Genomic DNA, 27372 nt, shown 5'->3' with positions numbered 1-27372 from the left:
TCCCTGTAAAAACGCCTGCCAAACAAGAAAGAACTGAGGCTGCAAAGCAAACCAAAAGTTTATTTGGGGTCCTTAGGAATTCGAATACCAGAGGCACGGATTCGGTAGGAGCCTGAAATGTGCTCCGAGGAAGGAAGAGAAAGACAAAGTTTATAGAGGCAAAAACTTCAGGCTTATGTAAACTGTATTGAAAGAATTATGATTGGCATAGGCAAAAATAATTAGCGTTGGTCTATATATGATAGGTTGATTACTGTGCTAGTTGCTAGGTTGTAGTAAAGAAAACTAAGCCTCATTCTGAGAATTCCAACAGCCTGTGGCAGTTTGTGACTGGCACAGTCTAAAAGTTCATGTTCCCCCCCAGGTGTGGATGTGCATAAGACCAGCCTCCCCAGTGGCCTCCCAGCTCCGTTTTAGGGCCCCCTGACATTCCTACTTCATTTCAAATGTTTCTGTTTACACTCTGCAGTTTTAGCAGGCAGCTCGGATCATTCTACTGCATACTAGAGTTTGAGAACCAGTGCTTTTATAAGCTTTCCCTAAGCATTATCCTGTACAGCTTTGTTTTTGACTCCTAACGATTCACCAATAAGTCACAAAACTTGTATCAGCATCAAACCCGTAAGTTCCATAAGAATATATCCATCTGCTAACTGGCCATTTCAGTATACATATCCTATATTTACCTAAAGTAATGCATCCAAATTTGAATCCATTTTCTTACCCCTTCATTCCATATAGTCCCTGAGCTAAGAATGTGAGTTACTTCAAGCTCCTGTGTTCCCACCTACACTTGTTCCCACATTTTCTACCACTCCCCAAATCATTTATCCTCACCACCAACCACTGCTTGTCCCTGGGTATGCTATGTTCTGTCACATCTGTCTGCTTTGGCACATGTTCCTTCTCCCAGTCTGGGGTCATACTCCCCTTTCATACCTGGGAGACTCCAACTCCATATGGAACATCTTCCTTGAGGCCTTTTCTTACTCCATCGGCAGGGCCTTACCTCTGTGTTTTTACAAGATCTCAGTCACAGCACCTTCCATATGGTCTGGAAACTACCTGCTCACACCTGTCTTCTCCATTAGTGAGGGGGCACTTGCACTAAAGGTCTGATTAGGGCTCGTTTGTTTTTAAATCAAGGTTGAGCACAGACCCTAGCTTGGAGAAATACTTAGCACCTGCTTTATTAAGTAAAGGCATAAACACATGAGTAAATTAACAGATCTTTGACCAAGGTTCAAAGATTCTACAATGATAAATCAGCGTATGTATTTCTTATTTTTATTTTTTTAAATTTACTTTGAGAGAGAGAGAGAGAGAGCATGCGCACAAGTGGGGGAGGGGCAGGGACAGAGGGAGAGAGAGAGAATCCCAAGCAGGGTCCACACTGTGAGCACAGAGCCCTGAGTGGGGCTCAAACTCACAAACCACGAGATCATGACCTGAGCCGAAGTCGGACGCTCAACCGACTGAGCCACCCAGGTGCCCCAGCATTATGTACTTTTTAAAACATGGGGCGCCTGGGTGGCTCAGTCGGTTGAGCGTCCGACTTCGGCTCAGGTCATGATCTCACGGCTGGTGACTTCGGACCCCATGTCGGACTCTGTGCTGACAGCTCAGAGCTTGGAGCCTGCTTCAAATTTTGTGTCTCCCTCTCTCTCTGCTCCTCCCCCGCTCATGCCGTGTCTCTCTCTCTCTCTCTCCTTCAAAAATAAATTAAAAAACATTAAAAAAAATTTAAACGTGCAGTGTCAGCACACATGGAACCTTTAGATTCCAGAAAATCTTATCTTTCATTCTATAGGAAATTCACTTGCTAAAGAGCAAATCAAAGTCCCCAAATAGGAAACTCCAGGTAAAACCTCCTACTGCCTTTTTAGACTCCTTTTTCAATATAAAGCCACAAATGTCAGCACACTATAGTATGTTACTTGTCCTCTAGAGATAAGGAAGAAGTTTGTGGATATTGTTAGACTTCTTTCTGGTTATTCACTCTATTCCCCGTGTAACTGCTCTAGTCTCTGAATTAATGTGATGCCTTTTGGTCTTAGGAACCATTGATAGTCACAAGTGCTGGACTAAGAAATAGTGGAAAGTGTACAGTGTGACAGTTTCAAATTATTGGAGCACTTCAGATAGGAGAGCAGTTGTGATTCTTGGAAGGATCAATATGAGAAGGTTTCAGATTATGTAAATATAATGCATTGCCATAAACACCAAAATATAACAGCACTTAGATCTCTACATACATTCATGGCAAATATGATTTTACTTTCCTAAGGATTTGGAGAAGTTTTATAAAGGCTTTGTGAGAAATACACTCAGAGACTGACCAAACCCCTCCTCCCACATACGGTATGGCAGAAGAAAGGACAAATAATCTATGACTCTATACTCAAAGAAACATGTTTAGAGAGCCAGAGAACAATAGAGGCTTTTGAAGACTCACAGAGTTTTAGCTTTTGTCCTTTTTTGGGGAAGAAAAATCTGGGACACATGGGCCTCTACTCTCCTCTACTTGAGTATCTGCAGACAAGACTAATGGACTGCATAGACGTTTCCCTAGAATTCCACTTAACACCATGTAAGAAATTATAATCAGTCCATTTACAGTGATTCCTAAAGGCCATTTCTGACCTAGTACAGGGTTGCCGAATTTTTCTATAAAGTACCAGAGAGTAAATATTTTAAACTTTGTAGCTTTATGGTTTCTGTCCATTGAACCTTGCTGTTAGAGCACAAAAGCGGGCACAGACAATACACAAAGAAATGACTGTGGCTATGTTTCCGTAAAACTTTATTTATAGACAATAAAATTTGAATTTTATGCAGTTTTCTTGTGTTACTTAATATTCTTCTATTAATTTTTTCAACCATTTAAAAATGCAAAAGTCTCTTATTTGTTAGTAGGGGTATAAAAAGAAGTGGCAGACTAGATCTATGGTTTGCAAATTCTTGTCCTAGTATAGTTCTTTTGTTTTGCACGTAAGAAAATAGGGCACAAAAAGGGGAAGCGATTTGCTTAAAATCATATGAATGACTAATTTGTGGTAGAGACAGTCATTTTGTGCCAAAGTGTCTTAAAGATGGTCCGTATTTGCTGTTTATTATATTTTTCTGACTGACAACTACCGAGCAAAATGCTCTCTTTTACTTTGAGAAAATGAATTTTCTCCAGGATCATTTTGAAATATATCTATATTGTTTAAAGACTCACTGTAGAAGCATATGGACTACATATACTTATGTGCATGGATTTCTAACCTGAAATCATTTTTCTTTTGCTACAAATGTACTCTGTAACTTAAAAGGGAACCAATCCCAATAATTTGCAACCAGTCTATTTTCAAAGATACACATAGCAGAAATCAGGTATAACATATTCAGAGAATAGATTTAGTCAGTTTAAAAAGTAGAGAAGGCCTATTATAATTGAAACGTTACTCCTTAGAAATACTCCAGAAGACGAAAGAACAATCATGAAAATATGTTCAATTCTACTGAAGCTCAAGAAATATTTTGGGAAAAAGTATTTATTTATTCTTCAACATCAAAGGCGCACCCTTGATGGTAGAGGACACCCCTGTCCTTATGAGTTTAGCATTTTCACGGATAAAATTGTGCTGACCAACTGGCCGTCTATCAAACATCTTGTTAGTAGTGTCAACTTTGGCTTTGACATTCATCGGTGGCTTGGTAACTTGAGGTAACCCATTGATATCATACAACCAGTACATGTCCGGTGTCTGGAAACAAAGAGAGGAGAAATTTCACATGAAATATTCAAGGATTGAGAGAATACCTTCTCTCTTCTCCATGCAAGGTATGGGAAAGGTACAAAACTGAAAGTGTGCCGGTAATAGATAATTAACATGGAAAATAAATTCAGGAAAGCATTTGGTTTTATGAATTAAGAACCACGGGGCACCTGGGTGACCAGCTGGTTAAGCATCCAACTCTTGATTCTGGCTCAGGTCACAATTTCATGGTTTGTAGGATCGAGCCCTGCATCGGGCTCTGTGCTGTCAGTGCAAAGCCTGCTTCGGATTCTCTCTCCCCCTCTCTATGCCCTTTTCCTCCTCCCTCTCAAAATAAATAAACATTAAAAAAAAAAAAAAAAGAACCACTCACTAAAAGGTCCCTCAGAGATAGAGGTCTGCACCAAGGGTGAACTCAGCATCCATATGATCTAAGGGGAAGCAATCTATTTTCTTTGCATGAAACTGTTGCCCAGCATGAACTACATAACTAATGGAAACCATGCCTTCCAAGATGAACTTATTCATGAGAATTTAATTGTGGCTATAGAACGGACTGGTAAAATATGTCGAGCTTCTGTTTTTTTTAGATTATGAAAGTCTATAAATAATACAACCATTTGAAATTACTGAGCATTGTATAAAATCATTAATGACAGTCATAATCTAAATCCGTTAGTACCACTTAGGGATTTCTTTAAAGATCCATCGTTTTTGTTTTTTTTTTCTGTATATATGCACAGGACGGCAGAAGTGAATTACAAAGCCTAGCATTTTCTGCATGTTTATGTTCATACTTAAATCCCACTGCTCTTGCAGAATTTCCTGATGCTGTGTTTATCTAGGCCTTCTTCCCCACGATAAGATTAGGATCACGTGTGTTCCGAAAACTCATTCAGGATAAATCCAGGCTAAGTGAATATTGCAATAACATGAGTCAGGGTGTAAGGGGTAATATGATATCCATCGAAGAATGTTAAGTGCAGGATTTTCTTGCACACCTGGAATGCCCCTATTTTAGTCGTTAACTGGCTCTTCCATCCAGTGCTCATAGTAATTGTGTATTCAGAATCAAAGAGGTAAAAGCGGAACCAAAAACTATACTATAACTGGGTTAAACAGTTATCGGGCTCAAACAGAGCCCGATACTATAACTTCACATAAGGATGTTCGATTGGTGTAAAAACACCCCCAACTCTCTAGCCCCATTGATGTAAATAGTCTACAGTGTGTCTTCCATACTATTTTCCATAGAAATTCTGTAAGATGAAATTCCAGTTGCCCACTATGGTAATTGACTTGATAAAGCACTCTTTATTTGTTTTTATTCCTTTTCTGTCTCACATCTTGGCTTCCCTGCATCTGTTTCTTTAGATCACATAGCAAATGTGCTACTTGGATTTGAATCCTTATTTTGGATTTTTGCTTAATAGGAAATACAAACCAAGATATATGTTATATACATATAATATATATATTATATACATATAATATATATATTATATGTATATATATGTATTATATTATATATATTATATTATATGTATATATATGTATTATATATGAATATATATATTATATGTATATAATATATATATATTCCATTTCTTACAGTTTTATAACAATGATTTAGTCCCATAAAAGCAATGTATTTATATACATATTACTTATGTCTGGTTGTGTTTCTAGCTATAACAGGTCCATCTATGTTACTTTTGCACAAACATATGTTTTATCTTGGATAATTTTGGTAGCTTTCACATTTTTGTATAAACTACTTAAGATTTATTATGTCAACCATGGAAAGTTTAGTGGACTACCTATTCTCTTTGAGTGACATTGCTTTTTGTAAACAGTCTGACCAAGTTACTTAAGTCTCTCAAAACTAGTGCTATTTGCCTTCTTTCATAGTGGGGAAAAGGCAGTTTTTAATCATTCTAAATATGGTTTAATTGAAAGAGAACTTATGAAGCTTGCTAATTTAGTTGTTGAAGTTTGTGTGGGCTAATATTTAACTAAAGTGTTCTTAAAGATCTTAATTTTTGTTTCTAAGTAAAGCACAATGAAGATCATATGTTTCATATATAAGTATTAATTGATTTAACGCTTAACATCAATAGCTTAAAAGATGATAATACCATATGCAGGGTAATTTTTATTTAGATAATGAAACTTTAAAACTTCTTCACATTTATCATGTGAGACATCATGTGAGACGTCATGTGAGACATCGTGTGAGACATCATTAAGAGTAGGGTTTTGAGTCAGAAAGACAATGTTTGAATCATGATTTCAAAATCATTGATTTGATATCTGCAATAACTTTTATGAATCTCGAGGGCATTATGCTCAGCAGAAAAAGCCAATTTCAGAAGGTCACACAGAGTATGATTCCATTCATGTAATGTTCTAGAAATTAGAAAATCAAAGAGATGGAGAAAAGATTAGCAGTTGCTGCGGTAAAGGAGGAGTTATGGTATTGGACGTGACCATAAAGAGCATGACACAGTTTCTACAATGTTACCAATTCTGTCAGTTGTGTTGGAAGAGTTCTGTATGTCAGTTGTGATTGTAGTTATACAGATCTACACATGAGTTCAAATTGTCTAGAAATACACACACACACACACACACACACACACACACACACACCACATATACGTGGAGGAAGAAGACCTCTAGCTTAGTTAACAATGTTCTGTCAATGTCAATTTCCTTGTTTTGATATATTACTGTAGCTCTATAAAATATCACCAATGGGAAAAGCTGGGAGAAGTATTCATAGGACTTTATGTACTATTTTTGCAACTTCTTATAAGTTAATACTTTTTTTAAGTTAAAAAATATGAGACGCGTGAGTCAATTGGAAATTTGAACACTAAATGGAGATTTGATATGTTGTGATACTAAGGGATTATTGTTAATTTTCAGATGTGATAAAGGTATCATGGTTATGATTTTGGTCTTTTAGAGATTAATAGGAAATAGTTGAAGATAATATGATGTCTGGGTTTTTCTTCAAAATAATATGGAATATGGGGAAGGGGGTGGGAATACACTTGAAGTGACCCTGATTTGATAAGTGTTCACCCTGGATGATGAGTGTATGTGGAGTAATTATTCACTCTCTTCATATTCACATTTGGAATTTTCCAAAATAAAAATAGAGTCAACAAAAGTGATTTCTTCAACACATTTCAATATCAATTTTCCACATAAGCTTTATCAAACTGTACCACTTCAGACTAAATGAAAATTTCATATTTTCATTTGATCCCATATGTCAACTTACTCTCTCACAGAAACCCTTCAATTCTGCTGCCAGTGATTTAATTGTCAAATCAACATAGGGAAAACAGGCACAGCTTACGTTGGGAAGGCCTCCAAAGTAATTCATTTCAAAAATGTCAACTGTGCACTAGGTAAAATAAACATCATTTTCGTTTGTAAACCTGTTTTTAAATATATCATTTAATCCCTTAGAGTAAGAGTATGTCATTATTTCTTAAGAAATAGGTACAATATGATCATTTTAAACCAAGCATCAATACAGCAAAGGGCAATGTGTGGCAAGGCCCCAGAGGCTTTGTATTGTTATTACCTGGGTTGTAAAAACTCCCAGAAAGATGAAAAATATAAACAATTTTCTCAAGAAATATTCAACATTATTCTTTTCTATATTCATTAAAAGAGCAACAACACATCTTTCTGCCCATTGCACTGCCTAATTAGTGTCTGATTTAGAAGTCTAGTAATCACTTTGGCACCAGTGGTTGTGTCTTGAAACATAACTACACGTCCTTTGTGTCTGTGCTACTGAAAATAGACACTGGCAATAGGCATCTTTTCATAAACAGTTTGAAAGCTGTCTTTAGCCTAGAAGCTATTAGCAAAATACATGTGTGAAATCTTATGGAGAAATTTTGCTTGCTGCATAAATTTTCAAAATTGTGTTTACCTTAACTTTATTAAGATGATCACTTGAGCAGACTTTTATATTAATGGCCCACTTTACATTGTTTTTCTCAATTAAAAATAAATTTTATCTTCTATTTAATTTTCTTCATTTTATTTATTTAAGTTTATTTATTTATTTTGAGAGAGCACAAGAGAGCAGGGGAGGGGCAGAGAAAGAGAGGGAGACAGAGAGAATCCCAAGCAGGCTCCACACTGTCAGCATGGAGCCCGACACAGGGCTCGAACCCACGAACCACAAGATCATGACCTGAGTTGCAATCGAGAGGCAGATGCTTAACCAACTGAGCCATCCAGGCACCCCTAATTTTCTTCATTTTAGACTTTAACATTTTGGCAATACCTTATGGCTTCATCAAAGATTCCAAAATCTCTATCTCAAATCACCTGAAGTTCTTGAATAGGTTATTACAGAAAACAATATGTGAATATACAAATCACTTTACCTGTATTGCTAATGTTGCTTTGTACTTCCTACTGTACATTTGGGGTTTAAAACCCACAATGATGAGAGTTCCTTCAGTGTCAAAAGGAAGAAGTTTTCCAACCTTAGGTTTTACAAAAAACGCAGGATCACTGCCAGGTAGGAAGTATGCAGTGAATGGCTCAGGATTTCTAGAACAAAAATACAAATAGTAACCTTTAAGTTTTATCATTACTCTTTGTGAGAACTTGATGGATAGAGTTTATATCCTGTTGCACAGGACTACAGTTAAACATTAATGCTGCCATGCATCTGTGAGCCTGATGCTTGTTACTTTATCAAGGTGAGGAGGCATTTTTAAAATTACTGAACAATGTCATTCTTCCCAGGGTGACAAGATGGAATTCTAAAGATTTTTTTAAATTATGTCTTATGTTTTTATTGTACAAAGAATAAAATGCTGTCTCTATAAAAATGTGGAGAAGTCAATGTCCCAAATTAAAATGCAATCATTTGTAAATAAATTCATATCTAAAATGCATGGCTAGAACAGCCATCAGGAAGCCTTTGTTTTTATGACTATTCCAATGTGATTGCTCACTTTCCTTTAGCTTTCCACTTGTGAAGTGAGATGAAAGTACTTTGCAGGTTTATTAAAAGATTCTTGAGCCTGAAGAGGAGTTGCTATGATCTGAAGTGAACGGAGAGGCATTTAGGATTCAAGTGACCATTTTCACATTAAGGTTGATTATATCTGAGATGAGGACTGAGAGAGAAGTTGAGAAACTCCTCTGGTAGAATAAAGCAGGGGAGGAGCACGCTGCATGGCAGGCTGTACATGAGGAATTTTGTAACCAAAATGACAGGGGAGATGCAAGTAGAAGGCAAAGAACAGTTTCCTAGAACAGATCCAACTGTGAATCACAGAAAAGGAGGTGCGAGATTCTGGTCGGCTCTCAGTGATCCATCCAGCAAATGTATTGAGTATCGTCGCAGAGGGTTTGAGAAAGTGGACTATGGATATGGATGGCCTGGACTGCAATCCCAGCTCCATCTAAGTGCATAACTTGAAACAACTTACCTTTTTGGACCTCAGTTTTCATACCTGTTCAATGAAGGTAATAACCCCTATAAAGCAATTAGCTCAGTACCTGACATGTGGCAAATGCTCTATATGGATTAATCAATATTAATACAGTCAGTCATTATGATTGTTGTTTTTAAAAATTTGTTTTTACATTTTTTATTTATTTTTGATAGAGGGAGAGACAGAGCACAAGTGGGGGAGGAACAGAGAGAGAGAGGGAGACAGAATCTGAAGCAGGCTCCAGGCTCTGAGCTGTCAGCACAGAGCCCGACATGGGGCTTGAACTCATAAACCGCAAGATCATGACCTGAGCCGAAGTCGGACACTCAACCAACTGAGCCACCCAGGCGCCCCTATTGTTGTTGTTTTAAAACATCTTACTACCAGTGCTAGGCAATGACGCATGATGCAATAAATAAGATGAATGTATACAACAGAATACTCAGGGGTTCTGGTGGAACAGAAGACCCAGAACCTCTTTTCTCCCAAGCAACAACAATACAAAGATCAATTCCAATTGTGAGACATTCAGAAACCAGTTGAGAGGCTTCTGTCTTCCAGGGGAGCACAAAATCAGCTGTTTGGAAGTCAGTAGAAAAATCCGTGGCATGCTCTCAGCACAGTCTGCCCTCCTCACCAGTGCAACACCACATGATTAGGAAGAAATTCTCAGTTTCCATTTCTCCCCGGGGAAGGAAACAGAAGGGTGGACCAGATATCCAACAATTGGACTTCTGGTTGGAATGTGAGGACAGCTGCCCAAGAGACTGGCTTCTGTCTTGCTTATCTTGAAGTCCTGATGGGACCTGACACACTGGAGACGCATGAGGGCTTCTAAGAACAAAGTGGGCAGGGTGGTAGTGCTCCAGAGGTGCCAGGGTAGAGCAGACAGAAATTGTACAGCTCAAAATCTTCTCCCTAAGTGTGGAAAAAGAAGAGTGGAACATGTGTCCAATTTTCTGGATTTTCAGTGTGATGCTCAAGGTTCTGGTTTCTATCTTGTCTCAGAAAACTGACAGAACGTGGCAAAATCTAGATGCCTGGAGGCTGCTGAGGGGGAAAATAAAGATCTGGGTGGTGTGCTGTTGCTTCAGAGTGCCTGGAGTATAGAAGACAGAGAGCAAAAGAGCAAGAAGCTAGGAACTCCTGAAAAAAAAAAAAAAAAGGAAACTAGCAACTCCTTGAATTAGTAATCTTCACACACAAGTTCAGAGAGATATACTCACAAAAAAAAATCTGAGAGGTCCCCAGGATCCCCACTTGGTCTAAGTGGTGAAGATCTTTCCCTGAAAGAAGCTAGTCCATAAAGACTGAGAGAGATAGCTATTTTTCCAAATGTGTGGATACCAACACGAAGTTAGAAAGAACATGAAGAAACAGGAAAAAATTACCCAGTTAAAGGAACAAAAGAGACCTCTAGAAACACACCATAAAGAAATGAAAGTATGGGAATTAGTGACCAATTATTCAAAATAACTGTCATGAAGATGTTCGACACTTTCAGGAAAACCATACATGAACAAAACAAAGAGGCAGAAAATATAAAAAAGGGCAAACAATTTTAGAGCTGAAGACGGCAATAACTGACCTGAAAAATTCACTAGAGGGGTTCAACCATGGATATATATGATCAAGCAGAAGGAATTAGGGAGTTCAAAGACATGTCATTTGAAATTATTCAGTTAGAGGAACAAAAAGAAAAATAAACGAAACAGAGTAAATAAAATCTAAATGACTTATATAACAACATCAAGTGGACCACTATACATGTAATGAGTCTCAAAAGAAGAGGGAAATGAGGGCAAGAAAACTTACTAAAAGAAATAATGCCAAAAAACTCCCAAATCTGAGGAAGGAAAGAAACATAGACTCATGAAGTCCAACATATTCCAAATGGGATGAAACTAAAGAACTCCACAATGAACACACAATCAAAATGTCAACAGTTAAAGACAAAAAGATAATTTTGAGAGGAGCAAAGGAAAAAAGGATTCCTCATATACAAGGCCACCCTTGTAAGACCATTAGCAGATTCCTCAGTAGAAACCTTGTAAGCCTGAAGTGAGTGGGATGATATATTCAAACTGCTGCAAACAAACTGTCAACCCAAAATACTATATCTAGCAAAACTGTCCTTCAAAAATGAAGAAGATAAAGAATTTCTTGATAAACAAAAGCTGAGGGAGTTAATCACCATTAGACATGTCTTACAAAACATACTAAAGGGAGTCCTTCAAATTAAAATGGAAAGATGTTAAACAGCAACACAAAAGTATTTGAAAGTCAAAGCTCACTGGTAGGGGTGAATACAAAGAAAAATACACAACACTGAATACTGTAATGGGGGTATACGAACCTTTTTTTAAAAATTTTTTTTATTAAAAAAAATTTTTTTTAATGTTTATGTATTTTTGAGACAGAGAGAGACAGAGCATGAATGGGGGAGGTTCAGAGAGAGGGGGAGACACAGAATCCAAAGAAGGCTCCAGGCTCTGAGCTGTCAGCACAGAGCCTGACACGGGGCTCGAACTCACAGACTGTGAGATCGTGATCTGAGCCGAAGTCGGACGCTTAACCGACTGAGCCACCCAGGCGCCCCTACGAACCATTTTTTAATTGTGGCATAGAAGTTAAAAGACAAAAGTACAAAAAATAAAAATTATAAAACGTATTAATCGTACACAATATAAAATGTGTAATCTGTACATCACTAACAAAGTATAGAGATTTTGTATTCAGTTAAAGTGGTTATTAGCTTAAGAGAGATTTTTTTTAACCTGTAAGTTGTTTTATGTAATCTTCACTGTAATCACAAACACCTATGGAAGATACCAAAAAGAAAAATGAGAAGGGAATCAAAGTGTGTCACTAAAAAAAAACCATCAAAACTACACAAGGGAAGACAGCAACAAAGGAAAAGATGGACAAAAGAACATAGAGAAAACAACAAAATGACAACAGTAAGTCCTTCCCTACCAATAATTATTTTAAATATAAAACAGACACCCCAGTCACAAGACACAGAGCTAATTGAATAAAAAACAAGATCCAAGTATATGCTGTCTACAAAAGACTAACTTTAGATTTAAAGATACACATAAGCTGAAAGTTAAAGGAAGGAAAGAGATATTCCATGCAAATGGTAAACAAAAGAGAGTGTGGATAGGCAAAATAGACTTAATAAAACTTTGTAACCAGAGACAAGGACATTATATAATGACAAGATCAATTCATAAGAATGATATAATAATTATACATGTCTATATATATATGCCCAACAGCAGAGCACTTAAATGTATGTACAAAAGATTGACAGAATTAAGGGAGAAATAGACAAATAGAATAATAGAAATAACATCATATTCAACACTGAAAAGCCAAAGCTTTTCCTCTAAGACCACTATCTCTGTTAGCAGATGACATAATCATATATGTAGAATGATTACACAAAAAATCTCTTAGGACTAATAAATGAAGTCAGTAAAGTTGTAGGATATAAAATCAATATGTAAAAATCGGTTGCATTTTTATACAATAGCAATGAACTATTTGAAAAAAAATGGAGACTTCAATACCCCATTTACAATAATGGATGGGAAACTCAGAAGATCAATAAGAAAAAAGAAGACTAGAACAACACTACAGACCAAATGGTCTGACAGATATATACAGAACATTCCATCCAACAGCCACAGCATTTACATTCTACTCAGGTGCACATAGAATAATCTCCAGGGCAGATCACAGGTTAAGTCACAAATCAAGTCTGAATAAACTTAAGAAGACTGAAATTATACCAGCTATCTTTTCCCACCACAATGGAATAAAACTAGCTATCAAGAGCAGAAGGAAAACTGGGAAATAAACAAATGTGTGGAAATTAAACAACGAACTCTTGAACAACCAAGGAGTCAAAGAAGAAATCAAAGACATATTAGAAAATATCTTGAGACAAATGAAAATGAAAATACAACATGCCAAAGCCTATATAATGCAGCAAAAGTAGTACTTAGAGGGAAGTTTGTGGTGAAAAAAAGCCTACATTAAAAAAGAACAAAGATCTCAAGTAAACAACTTAATTCTACACCTCAAGGTGGTAGAAAAAAAAGAACTCAACCCAAAGTTAGCAGAAAGAAGGAAATAATAAAGATGAGAGCAGAAATAAAACAAAGAAAGAATTAAGAAAATCAACCAAGAGTCAAACTAAGAGTAGGTTTTTTGAAAAGATCAACAAAATTGACATTGAGCTAGACTAAGAGTGAAGACTCAAATAAGTAAAATCATAAATGAAAAAGGAGATGTTACAACTGATGCTCCAGAAATAAAAAGAATCATAAGAGACTGTATGAACAATTATATGCCCAAAAAATTGTATAACTGAGAAGGGAATAAATTCCTAGAAAAATGCAATCTACCAAGACTGAATCATGAAGAAATAAAAAATCTGAACAGATCTATCAATACTAAGGAGACTGAATCAGTAATCAAAATCCTCCCAACAAAGAAAAGCCCAGGACCAGATGGTGACTTCTACCAAATATTTGAAGAAGAATTAACACCAATCTATCTCAAACTCCTCCAAGCTAGTGCAGAGCAGTGAATACTTCCAAACTTAATTTATTTATAGCAATATTATCCTGATATCAATGCCAGAAAAAGACACAAGAAAAGAAAACTACAGGCCAACATCCCTGATGAATATAGATGCAAAAATCCTCAACAAATACCACCAAATGGAATTCAACTGCACATTAATAGGATCATATACCATGTCCAAATAGGATTTATCCATAGGATATAAGGAAGGTCCAACATAAGAAAGTCAGTATGATAAACCACTTTCACAGAATGAAGGATAAAAAATACATAATAATCTCAATCTATGCAGAAAAAGCATTTGACAAAATTCAACACCTTTCTATGATAAAAACACTCAACAATCTAGGAATAGAAGGAAATTACTTCAACATAATAAAGGTCACATATGAAAAGCCCACAGCTAACATCATACTCAACACTGAAAAGCCAAAGCTCTTCCTCTAAGACCACTATCTCTGTTAGCAGATGACATAATCGTATATGGAGAATGATTACACAAAACATCTGTTAGGACTCTGTTAGGATTCTGTTAGAATTCAGCAAAGTTTCAAGATATAAAATCAACATGTAAAAATCAGTTGCATTTTTATACAATAGCAAGAAACTACTTGAAAAAAAATTGAAAAACCATCCCATTTAAAAGAGCATGAAAAAGAATAAAATATTAGAAATAGATTTAACCAAGGAGGTTAGAGATCTGTACACTGCTATAAGATAATGTTGAAAGAACTTGAAGAAGAAACAAATAAATTGAAAGATGTCCCTATGTTCATTGACAGGAACAATTTAATGTTGCTAAAATGTCCATACTACCCAAAGCAATCTAAGTAATCTACAGAATCAATGCAATTCCCACCAAAATCCCAATGTCATCTTTTATTTATTTATTTATTTTAAAAAAATTTTTTTTCAACGTTTTTTATTTATTTTTGGGACAGAGAGAAACAGAGCATGAATGGGGGAGGGGCAGAGAGAGAGGGAGACACAGAATTGGAAACAGGCTCCAGGCTCTGAGCCATCAGCCCAGAGCCTGACGTGGGGCTCGAACTCACGGACCGCAAGATCGTGACCTGGCTGAAGTCGGACGCTTAACCGACTGCGCCACCCAGGCACCCCTCCAATGTCATCTTTTAAAGAAATAGGAAAAAAATTGTAAAATCCACATTTAGTGTCAAAGGATCCTGAATGGCAAAAAAAAAAAAAAAATAGTCTTTTCAATAACTGTGGCTGGAAAAACTGGATACCCACATGCAGAAGAATGAAATTGGATCCCTATCTTACACTGCACACAAAAATCAACTCAAAATGGATGAAAGACATAAACATAAGACCTAAATCCCATAAAAACAAACTGTGAAAAAAAAAGAAGAAAACACTGGGAAAAAGCGTCTTGTCTTGGAAATGATTGTTTAGATACGACATCAAAAGCACTGGCAACAGAAGCAAAAATAAAGAAGTGGGACTATATCAAAAGAAAAAAATTCTGCACAGCAAAGGGAAAAATCAACAAAATGAAAAGGCAACCTATGGAATTGGAGAAAATATTTGTAAATCATGTATCTGATTGGGGGCTAATATCCAAAATATATAAGAAACGGGGGCGCCTGGTTAGCTCAGTCGTTAAATGTCCGACTTCAGCTCAGGTCATGATCTCATGGTTCATGAGTTTGAGCCCCACGTTGGGCTCTGTGTCGACAGCCCACATGCTGGAGACTGCTTCAGATTCTGTGTCTCCCTCTCTCACTGTCCCTTTCCCACTTATGCTCTCTCTCTCTCTGCCTCTCAAAAATAAAAAGAAACAGTAAAAAACCACAAAATATATAAGGAACTAATGCAAGTCAAGAGCAAAAAACAAACAAACAAACAAACAAACAAACCCTCAAATAACCTTGTTAAAAATGGGCACAGGACCTAAAAAGATATTTTTTTTCAATGTTTTTTTTTTAATTTATTTTTGGGACAGAGAGAGACAGAGCATGAACGGGGGAGGGGCAGAGAGAGAGGGAGACACAGAATCGGAAACAGGCTCCAGGCTCCGAGCCATCAGCCCAGAGCCTGACGCGGGGCTCGAACTCACGGACCGCGAGATCGTGACCTGGCTGAAGTCGGACGCTCAACCGACTGCGCCACCCAGGCGCCCCCTAAATAGATATTTTTTGCAAAGAAGACATACATATGGCCAACAAATATATGAAAAGAATGCTCAGCATCACTAATCATCAGGGAAATGCAAATCAAAACCACAATGAGATATCACCTCACCCCTGTTGAAATGGATATTATCAAGAAGTAAAAAAATAAGTGGCATGCATATAAAGGGAACACTTGTATGCTGTTGGTGGGATTTAAAAATGGTACAGCCATTATGGAAAATAATATGAAGTTTCCTCAAAAAAGTGAAATTGAATTACCATATGATCCAGCAATCCCACTTCTGGTTATACATCTAAAGGAAATGAAATCAGTATCTTAAAGAGATTTCTGCATTCTCATGTTTATTGCAGCATTAGTCATAATAGCCAAGATATAGAAATAACCTAAGTGTCCAGCAACAGATGAGTGGATAAAGAAAATGTGGTTTATATATAAAGTGGAATATTATTAAACCATAAAGAAAACAGTTAAACATTGTCATTGCAACAACATAGATGAACTTGAAGGACATTATGCTACGTAAAATACACCAGATGCAGAAAAACAAATTCTACATGATCTCACATATAAGTAGAAGCTAAAAAAAGTAGAACTCATATAAGCAGAGTACAACAGTGATTGCCCAGGGGCTGGGGATTGGAAGAAATTGGAGGATTTTGGTCAAAGGGTACAAACTTTCAGACTAGGATCAATAAATTCTGGAGATCTAATGTACAGCATGGAGACTATAGTTAATAATGTATTGTATACTCAAAATTTACTAAGACGGTGAATCATTAGTGTTCTTGCCACACACAAAAAAGGTACCTATGTGAGGTGGATAGGTTAATTACTGTGATTTGGAGAATCATTTCACAATACATATGTATATCAAATTGTTGAGTTGTACACCTTAAATACATACGATGTTTATTTGTGAATCATACCTAAGTAAAGTTGGAAAAAATTGAAAAAAAAATTAAAAATAACAACCTTAACAGTAAAGAATAAACTTCTGATAGAAGAATTGCAAATCCCAGTTACGACAGATACTTATAGAAACTAACCCTTCAAGTATGCAGCATTTCTTAAATTACACTGTTCAGGAGGGTGCCTATTTTGCTTACATCTGCCAAAGTTAATGCTGGCTATAAACCTCTAAAGGAACGGAAATATTGATCGGTGTCCCCAGGGCTACTGATACTGAAAATATAGCTCGGAGGTTTGACATGTTCTCTAGCCTACCACAACTCAGAACGGTCTGAATGTGAGGTTGGTAGGATACCAAGCTGAGATAGGATGTGAAGAAGGGTTTCTCTGTTGAGGTGTCAATTGGAGGAGAGGAGACAGGAGCTGAGGCATCTTATCTAAATGGACACTTTGCCTACTACACATTACCAAAGCTGGTAATTCGCTTTGTTCTTTGCAGTGATTGTGTAAAGATGTGTGTTTGTGCGTGTGTGTGTGTTTAGGTAAAGTGGATACAGTGATACCTATTTAGTAGTATCTTAAAAATTAAATACTTCTATACATGCTAAACATTTAGTTGGAATGAAACACATATTTACTATTTTGTTTACTGTGTTGTTCTTATGTAGAGCAGCAGAGGAATAAGAAAAATGGGGTGATAACAAATATTAACTTAAGTGGACTCATATTGTGCTGTATTTAACACAGCTGTGATCTTTACTGAAAACCCATTATTTTCAGGGTTTTTTTTTTTAAATAACAATATCACTAAGAACAATAGATCAGCTGTTTTGAAGCTCTGAATTCTCCTATGTGTTTCTCTGAACTCTTCAGAACATTTTGCATTTCTAAATCATCATACCCACAATTATCCCTCAACAAACTATGGTCTTTTTAATTTTTTTAATGTTTATTTATTTTTGAGACAGAGAGAGAGAGAGAGAGAGTACGGGGGAGGGGCAGAGAGAGGGGGAGATGCAGAATCCGAAGCAGGCTCCAGGCTCTGACCTGTTAGCACAGAACTAGATGCAGGGCTCGAACCCAGAAACTGTGAGATCATGACCTGAGCTGAAGTCAGACACTCAACCGAATGAGCCACCCAGGTGCCCCAAACTATGGTCCTTTTAAATAGTGAAAATATAAAATGAACTGTATTTCTTAAAATAGCCTTTCTTGGCTCCTTCTCTTTCCTCTTTGCCTGGAGATTCTATGTTGTAGGGATTAATTTAAGAGACAGAATAGCTACCACTTCATGGCTTGCCATACAGTATTTTCTGCTCTTTTCCCTTCCCTGTATGCTCAGCAAACAAGAAAAATGGGTAGTCATTAGGGCACAGAGTCATTTACCTTCAGAACTTACTTCACTCTTGATAACTGAAAAAAAAACAAAAAAACAAAAACAAAAAACAAAAAAAAAAAACAACCAAAAAGAACAAAAAACAGGAGATGCTGAGTTGGTTTGTGGGGAAGCTTGTCAAATGCTGAATATGGTTAGGTCAATCTGTCTTCCTGACCCATCTTGTTTCTTTTTCACACGTTCCCCCACTAATTTCATAGATCTTCTGAATTACTTGAGATTTCTAACACCTAACCAGGTATAGCCTCCTCAGAGATGGGAAGTAAACGATATAGTCAGTAGCTTGTCTACATCAATGAGTCACCTAATATAAATGTAAAGACAGACTTGGTACAGCATAGTTTTCAAATGCCCTAGAAAATTGATCCATGAAGAGGAAATAAATTCACCCCCTTCTACTGCTTGGTATGTTGCCCACCATGATCTGAGCCTTGTCACTCAAGAAGAATTCCAGCTGGTGATGATATCTAGGAGGAACCTGGGGAGAGTTTATTGACTTAGAAGATGCTTAAAATACTCAAGGAAGTAGATTCCACCATAGCATACTGACACATTCTTTTAACACTTCTGCCATTGAAATGTGAGGCCTACGTTCTGTTCCCTTTCATAAATCCAAGCCAGCATAGTGACTCTCTTGTAACCAACAGGATGTAGCTGAAGTGATGTTGCATAACTTCTAGGTCAATGTTAGAAAATGCCATGTGGTTCTTTTGGAATGCATACTGTGAGGAAGAAGTCACCATGTACAAAATCCACCTACTTGAGATACACGTTATATAGACACTACATGTAGGCACTATTTGCCAACGAGAGCTGCACTGTTAGCCAACAACTAGCATTCACAGCCAACTGTCAGTGTTAACCATTTTGATCGGCTAGCTCAATCATGCCTTCAGATGACTGTAGACATGATCAATATGTGATTGCACCTTCATGAGAGAGCTTCAATCATTAAAATGTACCAAAAATGTATCTCAAATCTGCACACTAAATGTGTTTAATGAGGACAATTCTATTTTCTGTTGAATCTTTAAAAAAATCCTCCTGTGTCAATAATATAAGGGTTGCATTATTACATCTTCAGAGTGGCAACTGAACAAAGTTAAAATCTATACTTTAGAAAATATTCTGTTGGCATTTTTGGATATTTCAGTAACTTTAATTCATTTACTCAATATAAGAGGGCTGTCAGAGTTCAGCACATAAGAATCAAATTTTATTTCATATTTTGAGTGCATTTGACATATATGATGATATGCCCTAAAATTTCTGAGAAATGCTATCATCCACTAGGAAAATGTTTATTGAAATCTATAAAAATACAGGTATATTTAAGATTTCTGTTGAGACTCTCTTGGCACTTAATGCTTCTGGAAATACATTATAATAAAAGATATTAGCTGCTTCTAATTTTATTTTTAAAAATTTTTTAGCTGCTTCTAATCTTACATAAAACACTTGAAAGAATATCTGTAATATTAATTAAAACTGAACACAGAAAAGAATTGTAAAGAAGAATGATTGTTTCCCTTTTGCTTCTTCTACACAAATACATTGCCGTAATTGCCTTATTCTCTGACTTAAAAAATATACAAGGGCATAAAAAAACTGTATTGTTTTAGAAACTGAATCATATGCCACACAGTTTCTGTTGTAGCATTAAAAAAAAACCCTCAAGATATTAAAAAAATCAAGATGCCCAGTGAAAACACAAAAGTAAATTCAATGGCAGTTCGAAGAAATTAATTTTGTAACTGTCTTACTTTTTTCCAAACACCAACTGAAAGTATGAAAGTATGTTCCAAATCAGTTGGGATTGAATTGAGAAAAAAGTTAATGTAAAGAAATCAAGAAAGTGAGAACTGAGCTCCTAATTTATTACTTTGAGAAGGCTGAGTAAGACATAGATGCAATCTTGACCTTGTATCATAAAAAATATCAGGTTCAGCATATCTGTAAAATATTTTTACAGATATGGCCAGAGCCTATATACAAATTAGGATATTTTCCAAGACATTGGGGGAAATGAATCATATTGGTATCTGAATTAAAATGGATATTCAGTAGGATGTAACATGCATAGTCTTTCCTCCTTCTGACAGTAAACATGGGCCTTGGTTGATGTCTCTCTTCCACTAACTATGCAAATGCAAGGGGTTTGCAATTAGATCTGGAGAGAAAATAGACCAATGAGAGTAATTTTTCAATTTAGGCGAAATAATCATGATGCTATTCTTCCAGAAAACTCATACATTTCATTTTATATCTTTATTGAGTGTTTTCCTTTATAAGTATACCCCAAATTTTCAGACTTTTAAAACTGTAATCTCTTATAACTGATTATTGAATTATATAATTGTAGCTGTCAAAAGCAATTCCAAATAAGGCAATGAAGGATGGAATTTGTGTTATTTTGAATTCAAATGCTTTCGTTTCTACATTTTCATTAAGTTAAATACAGGATAATATTACACAGTGATTAATTAATATTAACAAGGATAGAATACAATGGCTCAGATAGTCTGAACTCTATGAATTATTTATTTCCCACAACTGGGAAAGAATAAAGATCATTTTACTCATTAAAGGCCCATACAGGTTATGAAATCAGTTCACTTTCTCATATTTTAGGGAGCAATTCTTGCTTCTCTTTAGTTAATTTTCACCTGTAAGGGAAACATGTTGTAGATCATCTAAAACAGACCTGTAATAATGAAGACTGTGGGCAAAGCCCAAGTGTTGTGCAGGCCAGATGTACATATAAAACAGGATGAAGGAAAATTGATTTCCTGCTCAAGAGGCAATTTTCTCAGAGTAAACAATTATGATATTAAAATTTCTTGCCTGCCAATAAACAGAAAGTCATTTTTGCACTCCTGATTGCAAAGGTGATAGTTTATAACTGACCAAAATGAGAAAGTTATACAGGCCAATCAGTAAAGAATATTTATTAAGTTATTAGAAGAGCAGAGCTCTAATCATGCCCATAACTGTGTTTATTTGTAGCTGATTGAGCCATTAAAAATTTTCTTGATTACAGTAAACAATTTACTTTGCAAAGACACCAAATATATGGATGTCATGGTTTTATGCAGTAAATAGGGATATAAATAGACACTTCTTAACAAACTATGATTGAACTTTAAAAAATGTTTTTAAAAGTTTTACAAGATTTTTCAATAGAAACCACAAATAATTATGTATGCTAGTATTTACCAGAAACCTAAGAAATGCATCAAGCATTTGTTTTGTTCCTAAGTACATTTTGAGGCAAATTTATATTAAATAATCACTGTTACTTATTGTCATGGAAACCAAAATACTTGGGGATTTTCATTCTTTCAAAGCATACTTGTTAAGCATCTCTTATTAATCATCTAATAATTGTCTGGCACTGACCAAGACAGTCCTAGTCCCTCTCTTCATTGAACTCAAGCTAATGGAGACAGTAGACATTAAATGACAAGACTCATAAGCAAACTTCTGAAAACTAAAATAAAAGAAAACATCTTGAAAGAGACTAGAGAAAATGCAATGTTACCTACAGGGGAACAACAATTTAATGACAGCACATTTCTCCTCAGAAACCATGCAAGCCAGAAGGAAGTGGCACAATATTTTTCAACTAATGAGAGAAAAGAACTCTGAACCATGAATTCTATATCAAACAAAAATATTCTTCAATAATGAAGGGAGAGTAAAGACAGGATCAGATTGAGGAAAGCTAAGTGAATGTGTCACTAGCAGAGTTAACCTTATAGAATAGTTAAAGGAAGTTCTTTTAACAAAAATAAATGAAAATAGAAGGAGGCTGGTTCTTCAGGAGGAAAGAAAAACAATGGAGTGAGGAAAAATAGGGGTAAGTACAATGGACTATCCTTCTCATGAGTTTTTACAATTATATTTTACAAGTGAAGCAAAAATTATAGCATCATCAGGCATGATGCTCAATATATATAATAACAATATTTAAGACATTTACATTTAAAAAGTGAGGAGGGTGAAGGAAGCAAATGAAAATGAAGTTTACATACTTACCTCAAGGTAGAAAAATGTCTATAGCAGTAGACTGAATTGTTGCATATGAATATGGTAATATTGACATCAACTACTAAAAACAAACTATGCAATGACACATATATTTAAAAAACTATAGGTAAATAACAACGGATTCTAAAACCAGTTCAGATTACCAATAGAAAGGCAAGAAAAGGGAAGTAGAGGAAAGGAAGTGAACAAACAGAATGAATAATAAAATGGCAGAAATAAATTTAAGATATTAATAATTACTTTAGATATTAGTAATGCAAATTCACACCAATGGAAGATAAGAGATTAGCAAAGCGAATCAAAAATAGATGATCAGGGGCACCTGGGTGGCTCAGTCGGTTAAGTATCCGACTCTTGGTTTCGGCTCAGGTCATGATCTCACAGTTTCGTGAGTTTGAGCCTCACGTGGAGCTCTGCACTCACAGTGTGGAGCCTGCTTGGGATTCTTTCTCTCCCTCTCTTTCTGCTCCTCCCTCCCTCCCTCTCTCTCAAAATAAATAAACTTAAAAAAAACTGATTTAAAAAAAACAGATGATCAAACTAGATGTTGCCTATAAGAAATTTACTTCAAATTAATGACATAGGTAGATTAAAAGTAAAAGGATGAGAAACATTATACCATGGAAACATTTATTTCTTAAAAAGCAGGAGTAAAGCAGTAGTAATATCTATATTAATATCAGGTAAAATAGTAATATCTGTATTAGTATCAGATAAAATAGACTTCAAAGCAATACATTTATCAAAGAAAGATATATGATAAAGAGTAAATACACCAAAAATGACGCAGAAATCCTATGTTTGCATATCTGCATGTACCAAATATCAGAACTTTAAAAAGACATAGAGTAACACCAGAAAAAAAGAAGTAGATTATGAATTAGAAATACAATTATGAAACAGAAATACGATTATGCCTAGAGATTTCAATACTTCCCCCTCATCAATTTTTAGAAGCATGGGGCAGAAAATCATCAAAAAAAAAAAAAAAAAAACAAAGGAATTGAACAATATGATTGACCTCTAAGCTTTAATACATATTCACAGAACACTCCATCCAACAAAAGAAAAATATTCATTCTTTTCAATAAACATAAAAATGACTTAAATCATAGAGTATGTTCTCTGACCATAATAGAATCAAACTGGAAATCAATAACAGAAAGATAACAGAAGTCTTCTAAAATATGTGTAAAATAAACCATACTTTTCTTGATAAAAGGGAAGCCCAAAGGAAATCAAAATACATTTAGAAATGAATAAATATGAAAATATAGCATATCAGAGGCGCCTGGGTGGCGCAGTTGGTTAAGCGTCCGACTTCAGCCAGGTCACGATCTCACGGTCCGTGAGTTCGAGCCCCGCGTCGGGCTCTGGGCTGATGGCTCAGAGCCTGGAGCCTGCTTCCAATTCTGTGTCTCCCTCTCTCTCTGCCCCTCCCCCGTTCATGCTCTGTCTCTCTCTGTCCCAAAAATAAATAAACGTTGAAAAAAAATTTAGAAAATATAGCATATCAAAATTTGTGAAATGCAGCTAAAGCAGTGCCTAGAGGGAAATCTATCACAATAAATACTTAAAATAGAACAAAGTAAAGATCTCAAATCAATACTCTAAGCTCTGACTTCAAAAAACTAAAAAATGATAAAAACAGGAACAACATCAGAAGATGACTGAATAAGATGTCCTTCGCTCATATCTTCCATAAGAACAATAATATGGTATCCATCCATAGACAAAAGTACCTTTGTGGGAGCTTTGGGATCCAGGTAGGAGATTGTGCATGAAACTTTGGTGCAGTCTAAGACTGAGGGTAGCCATTTTGAGAATGCAGCTCCATATCCAGGCGACTGACTTGCTGACTGTGGTCATGGCTACAGGGAAGGAAAAAGGTCCCTACCTACCAGTACTCCCCCTGGCACAGGAGCTGCTGGAAGAGTAAGCATAGGACTCTTAGAAGATATTAAAGGGACATGGATACTACTATGTCACAGACTCTAAGAAACCCACACAGGGATGCCTGGGTGGCTCAGTCAGTTAAGCCTTTGACTCTGGATCTCAGTTCAGGTCATGACCTCGAGATTTGTGAGATTGAGCCCCATATGGGGCTCTGTGCTCATAGCAAGGGGCCTGCTTGGGATTCTCTCCCTCTGTCTCTCTGCCCCTCCCCAGCTTGTGCTCTCTCTCTGTCTCTCTCTCAAAAATAGACATCGGGAAAAAAAAAAAAAAAGAAAAGAAAAGAAAAGAAAAGAAAAGAAAAGAAAAGAAAAGAAAAGAAAAAGAACCAATGGGGATACTTCACCTGCAGATCCCCCAGCTAGCCCACAAGCATCCCTAGCACTCTGGGTGCCTTGCCCCCACACATTCTCACCCCATGGTGACTTCCCTGTGTTTGCCCCCTACAGTAGCAAGAGAGAACCTTTATAGGTGGCTAGTGAGTAATGTAAAGAAATCTGCCCAACTCTGAAGGTCTGTAAGAAACCACAAAATTGAACATTCAGCACCACCCAAGGAAAGGTGAAAGGGAGGCTGTCAGCCCTCAGAGTGGCTTGACATGGTGGACAGAATTTTGCCATAACAATAGAGTAAGAGGTATGGAGCAGACATACACATAGAAAAGCACTGAGAAAGACTCAGAATCCCAAGTAGGACTGAAAGAGGTATTTCTTTATTGAAACCAGTCAGTAAAGATGGAGGAGGTGACTGCTACCTTAAATGCCAAGAGAGCAGTATGAGTCAGGAGATTGAATCAGTAACTAAAAACCTGCCAAAAAAGAAAATCCCAGGACCAGATGGTTTCACTGGTGAATTCTACCAAATATTTAAAAAAGAATTAATACCAATCTTTCTTAAATTCTTCCAAAATAATGAAGAAAAAGAAACATTCTCCAACTTATTTTACAAGATCAGCATTACCCTGACGGCAAAGCCAGGTAAGGAAACTACAAGGAAAGAAAACTAAAAGCCAATATTCCTGATAAATATACGTTCAAAAATTCTCAACAAAAGACTGGCAAACTGAATTCAACAGTACATTAAAAGTTTCATATGCCACAATCAAGTGGGATTTATCTCTAGGATGCAAAGGTGGTTCAAATAAACAAATTAATAAATATGACACACCACATTAACAGTATAAAAGATAAAAATTACATGATCATTTAAATAGATACAAAAAAGGCATATGACAAAATTCAACATCTTTTCATGATAAAAACTCTCAACAAATTGGATTTAGAAGGAACATCACACTCAGTAGTGAAAGGTTGATAGCTTTTCCCCTAAGATCAGGAATAAGACAAAGGTGCCACTCTTACTGCTTCTACTCAACTCAGTACTGAAAGCCCATGTGAGAGCAATTAGGTAAGAAAAAGAAACAAAAGGCATCCAAGTCAGAAAAGAAGTAAAATCACCTTTTTTCTTACACATGATGTGATCTCACATATAGAAAATCCTGAAGACTATACCAAAAAATCTGTTAGAATCAATAAGCAAAATTTTTAGGTTACAGGATACAAAATCAACATACAAAAATCAGTTGCATTTCCTTACACTAACAACAAACTATCTGAAAAATAGAGAAAACAGTCCCATTTTACAAGAGCATCTAAAAGAATAAAATACTTTGTAATAAATTTAACCAAGGAGGTTAAGGATCTTTACACTGAAAACTCTAAGATTTTGATGAAAGAAATAGACAAATAGGAAGGTATACTGTGTTTAGGGATTGGAAAGATTAATACTGTCAAAATATCCATACAACCAAAGCCATCTATAAAGTCCATGCAATTTCCATCAAAATCCCAATGGCATTTTTCATAGAAATAGAAAAAAAAAAGAATCCTAAAATTTATATGAAACCATAGGAGAACTTGAATAGACAAAGCAATCTTGAGTAGAACAAAGCTGAAGGAATAACATTTTTTTTATTTCAAACTATATTACAAAGCTATCGTAATTAAAACAGTATGGTTCTGGCATAAAAACAGACATGTACAACAGAACAGAATTGAGAGGCCAAAGCCAGAAATAAACTGTCACATATGCTGTCAACTTATACTTGATAAAAGAGCCAAGAATACCCAATGGGGAAAGGACAGTCTCTTAATTAAATAGCTCTGGGAAAACTGGATAATTATATGCAAAAGAATGAAATTGGACACTTAAGCCATTCATGAAAATTTTAAAAAATGGATTAGAGACTTAATTTAGGACTTGAAACTTGGGCGACTGGGTGGTTCACTCAGTTAAGTGTCCAACTTCGGCTCAGGTCATGATCTCGTGGTTTGTGGGCTTGAACCCTGTGTTGGGGTCTGTGCTGACAGCTCGGAGCTCGGAGCCTGGAGCCTGGAGCCTGCTTCAGATTTTGTGTCTCCCTCTCTCTCTGCCCCTCCCCCACTTGTGCTCTGTCTCTCTCTACCAAAAATAAATAAATGTAAAAAAATAAAATATTAAAAAAAAAAGACCTGAAACTATAAAACTCCAAGAAAACACAGGGAAAATGCTCCTTGGCATTGGTCTTGGCAATGATTTTCCAGTATGACATCAAAAGCATGAGCAACAAAAGCAGAAACAAACAAGTGGGATTACTTCAAACTACAAAGCTTCTGTTCAGTTTTGTAGAATTTTGAGGAACTGGAGGGAATATTTGCAAACCATCTATGTTTAAGAGGGTAATAACCAAAATATATCAGGAACTCATATAACTCAATAGCAAACAAACAAATAATTCAGTTAAAATACGGGCAGAGAACCTGAATAGACATGTTTCCAAAGAAGACATATGGACGGCCAACATGTACATGATGATTACTAACATCAGGGAAATGCAAATAAGGGAAATAAGGGATGATTACTAACATCAGGGAAATGCACAATAAGATATTACCTCACACCTGTTAGTCTTATCAAAAAGACAAGAGACAACAAGTGTTGGTGAGGACGTGGAAAAAGGGACCCTTTGAACACTGTTGGTAGGAATGTAAATTTTTACAACCACTATGGAAAATGGTATAGA

At 36.1% G+C, this 27372-nt stretch overlaps 1 protein-coding gene across 2 annotated transcripts in view; it reads right to left on the bottom strand.

The window, feature by feature from the left end:
- Positions 1-3523: 3523 nt before the first annotated feature.
- CFAP47 (cilia and flagella associated protein 47) overlaps positions 3524-27372 on the bottom strand; it is a 566822-nt gene continuing 542973 nt past the window's right edge. For both annotated transcript variants that reach the window (XM_045050610.1, XM_045050611.1), the window contains 2 exons: positions 8186-8354; positions 3524-3752 (listed from right to left, as the gene is read on the bottom strand). In XM_045050610.1, the coding sequence (XP_044906545.1) occupies positions 3540-3752; positions 8186-8354 (382 nt within the window). In that variant the 3' untranslated portion in view covers positions 3524-3539. The remainder of the gene's footprint in view (positions 3753-8185; positions 8355-27372) is intronic.

The sequence above is a fragment of the Felis catus genome, chromosome X (genome assembly GCF_018350175.1).
Source record: "Felis catus isolate Fca126 chromosome X, F.catus_Fca126_mat1.0, whole genome shotgun sequence".
Lineage (NCBI taxonomy): Eukaryota > Metazoa > Chordata > Mammalia > Carnivora > Felidae > Felis > Felis catus.
Note: the sequence above shows the minus strand (reverse complement) of the source record. Positions and strands in the feature narration are given on the sequence as shown.